The sequence below is a fragment of the Cicer arietinum genome, chromosome 7 (genome assembly GCF_000331145.2).
Source record: "Cicer arietinum cultivar CDC Frontier isolate Library 1 chromosome 7, Cicar.CDCFrontier_v2.0, whole genome shotgun sequence".
Classification (NCBI taxonomy): Eukaryota; Viridiplantae; Streptophyta; class Magnoliopsida; order Fabales; family Fabaceae; genus Cicer; species Cicer arietinum.
In genome coordinates this window covers 8,121,253-8,135,182 of record NC_021166.2, presented here as the reverse complement: position 1 = coordinate 8,135,182, position 13,930 = coordinate 8,121,253, and the positions used below count along the sequence as shown (strand labels likewise).

General features: G+C 32.4%; 1 protein-coding gene across 1 annotated transcript; it reads right to left on the bottom strand.

The window, feature by feature from the left end:
- Positions 1–5,057: 5,057 nt before the first annotated feature.
- On the bottom strand, positions 5,058–12,758 carry LOC101497235 (pescadillo homolog). Its single transcript, XM_004508653.4, has 14 exons — positions 11,827–12,758; positions 11,224–11,298; positions 10,708–10,793; positions 10,039–10,281; positions 9,815–9,940; positions 9,477–9,561; positions 9,287–9,401; positions 9,007–9,099; positions 8,613–8,911; positions 7,512–7,619; positions 7,316–7,437; positions 6,002–6,221; positions 5,682–5,891; positions 5,058–5,432 (listed from the first exon to the last, which is right to left on the bottom strand). Exons 1-14 carry the CDS (start codon positions 11,947–11,949, stop codon positions 5,346–5,348), a joined length of 1,992 nt encoding a protein of 663 aa, XP_004508710.1. The 5' UTR covers positions 11,950–12,758; the 3' UTR covers positions 5,058–5,345.
- Between the last annotated feature and the right edge of the window lie 1,172 nt (positions 12,759–13,930).

Genomic DNA, 13,930 nt, shown 5'->3' with positions numbered 1-13,930 from the left:
TAGCTTATGCACTACTGTTGCTAATAAATAAACATATATAACTCATATTCAATATATGGTATTCTATTGATATAGTTTCAATGTTCTTTACTCCTTTCACACGTCATGTTTCTGATTCCACACCTTTTCTTCTTTGGACAAATTATTCTATCAAAAAACTTTTGTGAAATAAATACTTGTTTAATAGGACATTTTAGCATGTGTTAAAGGAGCTACAAAGTCCTTTATTAGGAAACATTTTCTTCAAGTTAAAACACATATGGCTTAAACAAAAACTCATTGTACATCATAACTTTTGCAAGTTAGCTTCTGTACTACTGTTGCTAATAAATAAACATCTATACCTCATATTCAATATATGGTATTCTATTGATATAGTTTCAATGTTCTTTACTCCTTTCACACGTCATGTTTCTGATTCCACACCTTTGTTCTTTGGACAAATTATTCTATCCAAAAACTTTTGTGAAATAAATACTTGTTTAATAGGACATTTTATCAAATTATTCCACACCTTTTAGCATTTGTTTTGGTTTTTTATATGCAGTACAACATTTTTGTTGTTCCCATTTAGATTTCAGGGACCACTTATGAGGTGTTGCAAAAATAGTGTTGGATGATGGATGAGAGAACAAACTAATAGCTAAACAAAGAAAAAGTATAAGAGGTCTTTATTCAATAGTTAAATTTACTTTAGTCATGTAACTGATGGATGATGGATGGTTATATCATTGTTTCTACAAGTTTTGTTATTGAATTTGTTATAGCACACCTTTAAACCATATCATTTAGCATAAATTTTGAAGTTGAATTGCCTAGAAAATCAAGTGATCGTAAAACTGTAGATATATTTTAAAATTGAGTATGCATGTGTTAGCACATGGTTCGTACAACATAAAAAGCATCTGATGCACACTTTATTTATTTGCTTTCAATCTTCTCACATGACCAAGGATGTGGTAAAATCTTCCACATCAAGAATGTCTTTGAAGTTGGAAGTGATTGCAACATCAACTTTATTGGGATTTAGGTGGGTGGAGATATGCCTTAAGGTTTTTGGTATGCGGAGTAACTATCACCATTGGAATCTCCAACAAGTGATATTATAGCAAATATTCGTGTTTTATTTATTAGGATTTGCGATATATGTCTCGGTTGTATCCATGTTTGAGTTTTAAGTTTTCATCTCCTTGTTGTAGGAACCCTTATTTCAACATTTGAAAATGGTTAAAGATCTTTGGTAATTGGACAATTTAACAAATCAAATGTAGTGGAAGATGGTATTCTTCTAACGAATCTTGTGATACTATTACTTACTATCATTGTAATCTTTTGATACTACTTTGATGCCACACAATCCGTATGTTTAAATGGTTTGTGTGTACCATCAAATTGCAAAATGATGATAATGTCATGCTAATAAATAGACATTTTCTAGATCTTTTTGGAGAATTTAACTTGACTTTTTTTTTGAATGATGTCACTTCAATTCATCCATTTTGTTCTTCATATGTATTTATTAGTGTTCTCGCTGTGAACAAAATTAGTCACAAGTTATGCAGAGTACAGTTGAAAAGAGGAACAAAACCACTACTTTTAGGTTGAAGAAGAACAAAAATATAGATGGGCACAAGAGAAGATTTCAAAAATTAACAGATATGACCAACTTGACTAACAAAAGTATATGTAAGAGACTAAAACAAAATGAAAATGATTAGGAGATTAAATTGAAACCAAAATCTAAGTTGAGGGACTAAAAGTCTAATTTAGCTTAGGATTAATTATTGAAATCTTCTCTTGTACTCATCTATATTTTTATTGTAAGTGGATTAATTTAGCGACGGAACTATTTTGAAAGAGCATTTCTTCAGTAAATCAATTAATTTGACATGTATCAATACATTTGATATTTAAATTAATAGTTAATTGAATTTTTTAGGAAAAAAATAATTCCTATTATTTATATAATTATAATAACTAAATATTATTTATCAAAAGTGTAAGTCAAATAAATCATAATTGTGAATATTGAATATTTTTACAATAAAATAGAAAAAACTAGTATAGTACTTATAAACAACAAAATCGTTTTTTTTTTCATATGAAATGATCTTTTATAAAATACAAAAGTCAATAAATAACTATTTGATTCATTAAAATTATCCTTAATTTATTGATTTAGAGAAAAAATGTACCAAAACTCTTCGATTAATGAATGTACTATAAAAGCTCCAAAATTGTTAAAAGGGACATTGATTTTGTTAATAAAAGGGTCTGAAGCGGAATTATCAAGGATATACTTTTAGGACATTGATTTTGGGGTTTGAATCGAATTTGAAACTCCATATCTTATTCTTTGAGTAGCATTCCTTTTTTTTTTTCCCATGATAAAAGGGAAAATTACAAAGAAAACTTACGAGAAAGAAACGAGAGAAATACATACATCTATAATCATCATCAATAAGAAGTAACACACTATAAAGAGGAGTAAGTGGGTTAATAATATTAAAATCTCAACTGAGATTAAGATTAGCTAGCTTATTAACATCGATTAGTCTCAAGATAGACATGATTAACCACACAAATCCATTCCTGGTTTACAATGGAGATGACTTCTTGATGAAGCGGCATAAAATATATATTATTCATTTTCCTTGACTGAATCATGGTGACTACAATATGAGAGTTCATTTCCACCAAAATAGTAGTCAAAATCAAACTACATGTCATTATAAGACCATGAAACAGGCCCCAAAGTTCAGCTAACACATATGTAGCTCGACCAAGATTGCAAAAGAAATCACAAATATAAACTCCTTTATGATCTCTAATAAGCCATCATGAAGCAATGAGACCTGTTGTGTTTTGATAAGATCTTATTAGTTGAGTAACATTCCTTTTTCTCCATGATAAAAGGGAAAATTACAAAGAAAACTTACGAGAAAGAAACGAGATAAATACATCCCTCTATAATCATCATCAATAAGAAGTAATACACTAGGAAAAGGAGTACATGGGTCAATAAAATTAAAATCTCAAATGAGATTAAGGTTAGCTAGCTTATCTGCACATTGATTAGTCTCAAGATAGACATGATTAACCACCCAATTCCGTTCCTCGTGTACAATAGAGATTACTTCTTGACGAAGCGGCGTAAGATAGAGATTACCCATTTCCCTCGACCAAATCATGTTGACTACCATATGAGAGTTCATTTCACCAAAATTGTAGTCAAAACCGAACTACATGTCATTATAAGACCATGAAACAAGCCCCACAGTTTAGCTAACACAAATGTAGCTCAACCGAGATTGCAAAAAAAACCGTGAATATAAACTCATTTATGATCTCTAATAATCCATCCACAAGCAATGAGACCTGTTGTGTTGTGATAAGAACCATCAATGTTGAGCTTAAAAGAATTTTGGAGGATACCATTTAACATTAATCTCTCTCTTACGATCCTCTAAAAAAGGAAGGAGGACAAAGGTAAAGATGTTGATGAATGGAGAAAGGTTTTCTATAAAAAGATTACAAATTTTTTTAGCATTAAGTGGTGTTCTTGATAAAACTACTTGGTTCCTATCCATCCACAATTTACCATGATTCCAAACACCAGAGGCCAATGGCCTCTGATCAAACTAACATCAACTACCGTAAGATTAAAGCCAATTCATTGAGGAAGCGTGAGTCTAAAAAAGGAACTTGATTGCTCACTCTCCATAGTAATAAAGTTTTTCCAAAGACTATGTGCCACATTAAAATCTCTAAGAACGTGCATAATAGTTTCCGAAACTTGGGAGCATCTGATGCAAACCATATTATCAGATATACCCCAATGGTTTCTTTTGGCATTAGTTAGAAGTTGTTTGTGTGAAAACTTTTAAAAGAAATGTATGAAATCTGGGAGGTCCAATTCATTTCCACACCAGATTAAAATTAGGGGACTCAAAAGGAGTATGATGCTCTCTTGACAAAAATTAATAGTGAATAAATTTTCATTAAAAAACTTCCATATAGGGAAATCATCCTGCAAAAGGAGGCTTAAGACTTGCAATTATGATACAAATGTTATTAAGAAGGACCTGGTTGATCATAGACTCGTTTCAATGATTCTCAACAATATAATCACTTATATGAAAGTTCATAGAAAATGAGCGGATGGCCATTGCATGATCACATAATTTATCAACTCTAGAGACTTTTAATTCATGGTGACCTTTAATTCATTATTGTTCAATTTATTAACATTGGAGACTTATATATATATATATATATATATATATGCTATTTGCAGCTATGGTTGGTGATGTTAATATTTTCATGAATGACACGGATAATCCTCAATTGGCAGAGATTGAAATTATGATAGCTGAACAAATGAGGTACACACATTGAAATTCATGTTGTGAACTAGTTGATTACTTATTTATGTATTTGAAATCATCATAATTGGTTGAGGATGCAGCTGTTGGGAAATTTCGGAATGGAGAGTGACTTAGAAATCAAGATCATATCCAATTGAAACAAGTTGATATTGTTTAGTAGCACTACCTATTGATCAATATTTTAATAGATATCCCAGATTAAAGTTAGAGGTGCCAAAAATAGGAAAATATAGATGAAAATTACTTGACTATAGGCCTTTTTAAATCAGTTAGAGATTAGCTTATATCATTTAGTTGATTCATCTCTGCTCATGTGAACCAGTGAACCTTCTGTCTGTAAATTTTCATCTCTAAAACATCTTAAGGAATGTTCAAAGCTTGTGTTTGTTCTCAATTGATAGTAAGTTTTCCTCTCGTATTATTGATTATGTCTACTTTTTAACTGAAGTATTTAGGGGTTGCCATTGTAATTTTAAATGACACATGTATTCAATCATTTGCACTGACATGAACAAAGTATATAAAGCATTCCAAATCACGGACATACTTTTTGAAATTTTGCACTGTTTGTTAGTTCCGTAGTGTACCATTTATGCTCTAATTTTAAAATCACCTGATTACGCAAGTGCTAGATATAAAAGCCTTTCGTCTGCATTTAACATCCTTAGATATAAAAGCCTTTCGTCTGCATTCCAAACCAAACTAGTTAGCATTGTTCACTGGATTTACTCAGTTTCTTACACACCCTAGTAGATCAAGGTATAACTAGTAGATAAAAAAAATCAAAATGTTCTTTGGCCCTTCCAAAACATGTTACAAAACAGAAAGAAGAGATACTAAATAAAATAAGTTATACTGGAAAACAACAAAAGAAAACTAGCCTTATAAATCAGCTAGCACCTATATAGCAAAATGAAATGGCATATAGCTGAAACCCTTTGAGAACGTAGATTCCTTTCAACTCCTTTGATTCTGAGCTTCGTCGATTTTCTTTTTCCGGTGTTTGATAAGATCATTTTTAGCTTGCTTGCGCTCATTCGATATCTGAGTGACACATTTCAACAACAAAAGTTATGAACATCAAAACAAATTAAAAAAAGGCAACATTATTGTAACTACAAGACAACCTGCCACTTTCCCACCGGTTAAATAGGAATATGGATTAAATAGAATAGTAATGGTCAAATGGCAAGTTCAGATAGATAATTTGAAAAGTAAAAGAAGTACACAAACAATAGAACTAATATGGATAAGAAATTCAAATCTGTATAAAGAGGATACAAATAGGTGTACCTGCATGGCTTCTAATAGCTTCCTCTTTTTACGAGACATCATAAGTTTAGTCAAATCATCAACATTTTCTTGACCATTGTTCGTTGATTCAGCTGTCTGAATCAATCCAGTAGATGTTTCTTTTTCAGCAGTAGAACCTGCTGAAGTATATGTAGCACCCTGAAGTTCTTTCATCAAATCCTCATGGTATTGCTTCTCTAGAATCATCATCTGCAAGACAACAATTGAAATGGAATTACTTACATATTATTATCAACAAAGTAAAACATAGAATGATAGCCTCCAATCAATATGCACTGTTCGTGTCTCAGTATGCATACCTTCTGCTTTCTCTTAGCCGCTTCGTTAGCCTCTGCTCGATCAATGATACCGTCAGCCAGAAGATTTTGAGGATCTTCGAGATCTTTTTCAACACCTGGAAGTGGAAGGACTTCCTTTCTGGCAGCAGCTTGCAAGTGTTTAATGGTCTTTGCATACTCCGGAACATATGCCCCTTCTTCGTCATAGTTAACGAACGGGGACAAGTGCGGTGGAGGAATTCTGTTAATAAAAGAAGCATTTTAACAAGAAAAATTTCGTTAAAGTCGGATATGATAGGCTTTTTCTTTAATATAGACACTTTTCTTTGAATATAATAAAAATGTACTCTCGCGGAAATACAAACAAATATATGTAAGATTTTTTCTGATCTTGACTCTCAAGTTAATGAATGATTGATGATGACTTGACATTGGCAACGACAACTAAGGGCCTGTTTAATTTGGGAAAGCCTTTCCTATTTTCATTTCTTAAAATTTGTATTTATTTTACTTGTTAATAAGACAGTAACAGATTACTGAAGTTAACAATTACTGAAGTTAACAATTGTCTACGTTTATAGAAAAAAATGAACATGTCAATTATTTTCATTATTTCCATAAATGCATCTTCATTAACTAGCATTTCACATTCTCTATGACATTCGTTCACTTCAAGAGTCTCTTATCACGGTAAAATGAGCACATTTCAGAAAATGAAAACACAATGTTTTCACAAAGTAAACCAACCCTAAATAATTGATTTTATACACAAGTCGTGTAGATTTGATGTTGTATCATAATTTACAACAACATCAACAATAATAATAATACATCCAATGTGACACAACTTACTATATGAGGTTGGGTATATATATTTTAAAGAGATTGACACTAAAATCTGCATGACCGGTAAGATTTATTCCACAGCCTATGGGACTTTGTACTGTCAGTATATGTGTATTATTATACATGTGGATTTTTTTCGAAATTTAAAATATTATATTTTTAATTAGCAAAATATTATCCATTTTTCAAAAAATTAAGATATCATGATCCCTTGTAGAACAAATTATTTTCCTCAGACCAAAATTAGCACATGCCGACCAAATAATCACAAATAAAATGAACCTAAAAAATAATCACAGATAATACAACATCAATTACCAAAGAACAGAGGCCCACGTACTAATTTAGGTGAGAAGCAATATATTAACAATGTCTACATTGTAAAATAAAGGAATTGTAAACCACCACAATCAACGCCAAATGGGGTTATAAACTGTACAACAGAGGTGAGAAGTCAGTATACTATAGCGCAGATGAATTAGAAGTTACCTTCCAACCATATAACTTTCTGTTGGCAAAATTATGCGTGCATTCACACAATCAAATACCCACTGTGGTTGAACATATTCTCTTGAGAGGAACCTATGTCCTTGTGATTCCCGATCAACGATCTAAAGAAATGAAAGAATTAGCTAAGTGAACCTAAAACAAAGTTCAAAAAAGTTATGTCACCTAAATCACAAACCTGGTGAGTAATGCTCTGGTCTGATTCCCCAAAAGGAGCCCCCTCTCCCTCCCATGAAACTTTACCACCAAAAGCAGGAATAACAAGAAGCAATGATTCCCTTGGTACCTGAACAATTAAACCACAACAGATGCAGGCAATGTCAAAATATACACAATAAAGGCTAAGTTTTTAATGGGCATTGCATTGTTAGCTTCATCAACTTTTTAATATACGAGCATGTCATAAGCCTCAGAAAAAGCTTACTTCTGGTACCTACATATAACTGACCAATGAAACTCCACAAATACAAAATGAAAACAAGACATTGCAGTGACCATGTTTAGTCATAATAGTTGAAGTGTTTGTCCCAACCCTGATTGGCATCTCTATGAGACATTCCAATAGAAAATGTGTAAACCACTCAACTGTCTTATCGTGAAGTGATTTTTATATATGTTAATACTTCCAAGTATAATAGCGTGGTTGCTATGACTTCAAAATATCAGAGAGCTTTGGTTTGTTGAAGCCTTGGGATCTAAGGTTTAATCATAGCGTATTCACACTCTAATCGGCCATAAAGTTGGAGACAGTGAGTGATCCAGCACTAAATTGGCAAATTAATATATTACTTATCAAACAGAAATAGGACAAATTTTATTTATTTATTTATTTATAGACTCAAAGCTGCAACAGAGAAAAAGTGAAGTAGGCCTTAAAGGAAAATTAAATAATTAAAAGTCAGAGAGAGAAAGTTATATGGTATGGGTATATGATGGATTAAATATTTTAAGATATATCAAATACTCACTCATCATTCTCTTACTTCCTTTTCAAGTATACTTTATTTAGATGGAAAACTTGAAAGAGTAAAGAGAAAAAAAAAAGTAGAACCGAGGTTGGTATGTGAGAGTGTCACCTGGAACTGTGTCCCTTTCAATTACAGTGTTGGAGACTCCATTCACTTACTAATAATCTTGGGATTTTTATATATGTTAATACTTCCAAGTATAATACTTTGAGACCTAACCCTTTTTTAACTTCACTATTCCAAACATCAACTTTTTATATTTTCTAATAATTTATATTGCAAAATTAAATGCAAATGCTTTAAGGTCCTACCTCCCTGCTCAAGAAAATTTTGACATTTCGAAAGAGATTTTTGCATTCTCGTGTCTCTTGATCATATTCCTCTTCATCATCACCTGCAGCTTTCTCAACAAGGTGCATTAGTGCACCGGGTTCATTAGACGGAAGTTGATTCTGAAGTTGAGCAAGTCTAAGTTCAGATTTTTCATTTTCAGTCTCTGCCTCAGTTTTCTTGTTCCCCCCTTGTTCAGATTCAACTAATTGAGAAGCTTCAGAACTCAGTATTGCGGGTCTGTTGTCGGCATTGGCATATCTTGACAATGCATATAGATCTACAAAGTTTAAAAAGAAAATTGATCGGCAGATACATCAAATCTCTGCAGCAATTCAAGTTCACCAAATTCCATAAAAGTTGAGAAAATGGTACCTGCTGCCAACGCCTCCAAGCGAGGATCGAGCAAGAAGAGGCTGCAGCAATTCATTAGAAAGTAGAAGTTTACCATACCAATTAGTACATGAACTTAAGTTGACTAACTAAATTTGTTTTATACATGAACCACATGATAATCGTAACACAGCAGAACATATTCAAATTAAATGTTTACATGATTAAAATATTTAGATCTATTATCCTATTACTTCGGATGATATGGACATTGATTATTTATCAAAAAATGAAGACACTTAATACAAACATAAAACTAAACTGACCTCATATAATTGCAGAAAGTTAAGCATGGTGGGGATGTCAACATCATCAGACACAACCTGCTGCAGTGAATGAGGAGTTAACCATGTTATTGTCTGACCCTCGACTTCAGCCTGCACAAACAACATAATAAATCAATAAAATGTACAATTATGATTGATTAACATAACAAATGCCACAATCAGTACCTGGTAGTATATGCCTTTAACAGATACAAATGTTTTTCTTAACCTGTGAGTACGAGATATGTATGCTTGCCATTCATGCGCCAATCTAGAATACGGGCATGCAATAAACAAAAGAAGATAAATATAAAAATTATTACAGCATGAATACGTGCATGCAATAAACAAAAGAATATAAATATTATTACAGCATAAGGTAAAAGAAAATTAATGTAAATGACAAGATTTTAATATAAAAATCTAATCCCCTAGTTGTTATTTTCAAAGTAAAGATTTAGGCACAAAGGCCTAAATTCTTTATGACAAATCAATTTAAAGTTATTATAATTCCATGTACATACCTTCGACATTTATGGACACGCTCCACATCAATTTTTTTGCTCTCAGTCGCAGGTAATGCTGCAAAAAGATGTACCATTGTAAGGCAGCCATCCAATTCTCCAAGTGCATCCCCAAATCTTGGGTACCTATAATTCAAAGAATGAGAAGAAAAAGATTGGAAATATGTCGCCGGCTACAGGACATAAATTGAAATTTAGAAAGGAAAAAACCAAAACAAACAAACCTTTGTCGAATAATCCTATCTAACTTGGGTTTGGGTGTTTTATCACGTAACCTCTTTGCACGTTCAATGTTTTTCTTTGCCTCTGCTTTCTTAATTTTTCTTTCATGTACTCTTATTGCTCTATGTATTTCCAGCAAAGGCTCGTGATGTAGAAAGCTTATATCCTTCACATGGTAGCAAGTCTGACGTCCTAACTTTTTCTTAGGCTCCCGGGGAGTTACACCTTTCAAAATGCACAGCTTCCTAAAATTTACAAAAAATCAACTTCACATTTAACCATATTAACTTTTCAAAATATTTAAGAGTAACGCTAAATATATGCATATTCAAAATGATAACAGATTAGATCAATAATGATAACAAAAAATATGTATATGTAATCAAGCTAAGAGAAATTTAACCCAAAGAAACCCTTCTTTTCCTACAAAAGCCCCATAAATTGGTTTATGGATAATGATTCATGTCACGAAAGTAACCATCACAATTACAGCACAAATCATTATGATTTGCTATTTCACTTTCATTGCCATGTTTTTCGCCCAATTCAGGTGTAGAACAGTTTTTGCAATTTTCTTTAAAGCAGAATGTGCTTCATGACATTTCGGGAAAAAGAAAATTATCATATATAGCATTAATGTTGGTTTATATATATATATGAGCATATGGAACCTGAAAAGGGGTAGACTGATTTGAAGCTGCTTGAGAGCATGATTCCTAGTGACAAATTTAGCAGCATTTCCTTCCTTTTTCTTCCCCTGTCGTACAACAAAAAAACATGTTAAATGAAAGGAAATAAAAACTCTTCACAGGCATATATTTTTAGAAAAAATCATGAACTTTCAGGTAGAATTTTTTTTTTTTCTATTATAATTCCTTACTGTAAAAGGATTGTGCACTTAAACATTATAACTACAAATTTTCACACTCCTATAAACAATCACATCATATCTAAGTTCCTTACTGTTAAACGAATAAGCAATAAGCACTGAAACATTAAAGATTCCAAATTCTCACAATCCCAACAGAAAATCACATCATATCTAAATTCCGTATTGTTACACAAATAAAAATCCATCCTTAATCTGCAATCAAGTAACACATATTACTCAAACACACGATACAAAAGACATAAAAATAACACCATATTGGTAAATTCAAACAAGGAATCATGAGATCTGTACAAACCTGAGTGAGTAGACTGTCATCGGTAGGAAGCTTGAGGTCATCCTTAGTGTTCCCATTTTCAGTAAGCAGACTCACCTAATATTAAGAAAACGGGGAAGACTTATTTTTCTTTTCAATATTAAGGATAAATTAAAGAAACTCTAAAATTATACTAAAAATAAATTAATTGTGATTGAAATGTTTAAATCTCAAATATATAACAGAATATAGACATAGCCATCTTAAACTCCCTTCACCAAAACCCTAATTCCAAACATACACTAATTTTCAGAAAAATAGCCATCAAACGGATGATTAATTGATAAAAGGAAATCAATAACAGAAAATTCAACTCACAAATCCATCAAAAATTGAACAAAAACAGTGAAGCAACAGAAACATAGATTAATTTACTCAAAAATTGAACAAATCAAATCAAAATCATGATTAATTTTGAACTTAAATCAATAAAAAAACATAGATTTCAACATAGAAAAAATAAATTAAATATGAAACCAAAACAGTGAAGCAGAAAAACTGGATCTAATCAAATACATGAAATCAAATCAATGATTAATTTAGTAAAAACCTAATTAAAAAAGGAATTAGAATGTGGATACGGACCTTGCAAGGACGGTTTTTGATGACGATGTAACCGTTTTTACGGATGGTACCGGCTTGTTGAGGGTAGGTTTTGGAGGCTCCGGCGTCGGCCTTGGATTCGAAATGGTGCTCTTCGTCCGACATGGTATTTTGATTTGAGGGAACGGTGGTTGCGGTGACGGCGAAGAGCAAAGATGAGAGAGGTTAGAGAGTGATTGGTAGGTTTTTATTCTTTCAAAATCAAAACAAGATAAGTAAACTAGAAACCAGGGTTATTAGTAGGGGTGGGAAAAAACCAAAAACTGAACTGATTTATAGAACTGAACCAAACCAAACTGCTTTTAAACTAAACCAATTCAAAAAAATTAAAAATCAAACTTTATTTTAAAATCAGTTTTTTTAAATGAACTGATTGTAGCAAATATAGGTGCACTGTAACCATAATTTAGTTTTAAATTTTAATTTTAACAAAATCTCAATCAAAATCTCAAAACCCTAAAATCAAAATTAGGACCCTAAAATTGAAATGAAGCTTAACGTTAAATACAAAACAATTGATAATTGACATCGACTTCAAGTCAGAATTCGAGATCGCAAGATCAACAAAAGTATACAAAATGATTCTCCATAACCTTCCTTACATATTCGTTGGCACGTGCGAACGTTTAGAGAGAATCGTGGAAATTGTAATGGAGGCAGCGAAGCAGAGTTTGAAGAAGAATGAAATGCACGTGCCGTCGTGGAGAAGATTTGAAGTGGTTTTCAACTTACACGAGAATTGCGCAAAGGATGAAAGAGGAAACTCATAAACATCAGATTTTGAATTTGATGGAAAACTGTGTCACGAGTTCCAGTGAAGAGGAGAAGACGGTGGCTGAATGGAAGCTACCAGAGTTGAAACCCAAGGGTTCTTTGAATGGGGTTAAGGTCGTGACTGGTTTAACAGTAGCGAATCAGAACCCTGAAAAAGTTATATAGGAAATAAATAGCACGGTTCAATCTATTCGATTTCGTACAGGTAAAAATAAATTAAAACCGATTCAGTTCAGTTTGGAGTATTAAACCGATTCACTGGTTTATAGAACCAGTTCGGTTCAGTTTTATAAACTGTAAACTAATTCGGTTTGGTTTTTTCTGAACTGAAAACTAGTTCAGTTTGGTTCGGTTCAGTTTTCAAGCATAACTGAATTTTGCTCATCCCTAATTAGGAGTTGAGTTTTGTACCAGGCACCCCCCAATTTGACCTGCCACCCCCCAGTTATGCTTAAAAGACAACTTTACCCTCTATCACATATATAAAAACCAAAAAAAAAATTTACCCACACTTTTCACCAAATCATTCGAACATTTCAAATATTCGATCCAGAATCAACCTAACCTTCGAAGATCTCAAAGATTCGAAACGCAAAAGTAAGTTTCCTTTCGAAAATTTGCAGTTTTTGAAACTTTCGAAATGCATTTGTAAGATTCGAAACAGAAGAAAGTTTCGAAAGTTTCCTTGAATTTGAAACATTCGAAATGCATTCCTCGAACATTTTGAAATCTTCGAAACAAGAAACTTTCAAAAGTTTCTTGAATTGAAATCTTCGAAATGCAAGGCCAGGGGAAACTTTCGAAATGTTCTGGGAAAGTTTCGAAACACAGGTTCGAAATTTTGGATCTGGGAAAGGTTCGAAACCCAGTTTCGAAGGTTTGGATGGGAAAGGTTCGAAACGTACGTTTATATATTATTTTTAATTTTTTGAAACGAAATTGGACATATTATTTATATATTATTACATTTATATATTATTAATATATTATTTATATATTGTTACATTGATTTTTTATTGTTTATAATTTTTTTTAATATTTATATATTTATATGTTGCAGTGCCTAGGATGAGAGGTGCTTTCGGCCAAATTATTCGCAATATTGTAGGTGGTGATAGAGGTGGTGATGGTGTTGAGAGAATTCCACCAACAGCATCAAATAGACGACGAAACGAAGCAAATCGTCAAATTAGACATCGTCGTCGAAGACAAGACATCCATGATGATGTCCCTGAGCCTCAGATGGAGGAGGATGTCACTGAGCCTCAGATGGAGGACCATGTCCCTGAGCCTCAGTTGGAGGAGGATGTCC

Excerpts from the sequence above, each read along its gene's own strand:
- LOC101497235 (XM_004508653.4), bottom strand. The coding sequence starts at position 11,949 with ATGTCGGACGAAGAGCACCATTTCGAATCCAAGGCCGACGCCGGAGCC. Across the intron at positions 9,941-10,038 it reads GATAGGATTATTCGACAAAG|GTACCCAAGATTTGGGGATG; the intron begins GTTTGTTTGTTT and ends TTTGAATTATAG. Across the intron at positions 9,100-9,286 it reads TCTGCAATTATATGAGGTCA|TTCATGTACTAATTGGTATG; the intron begins GTTTAGTTTTAT and ends AGTCAACTTAAG.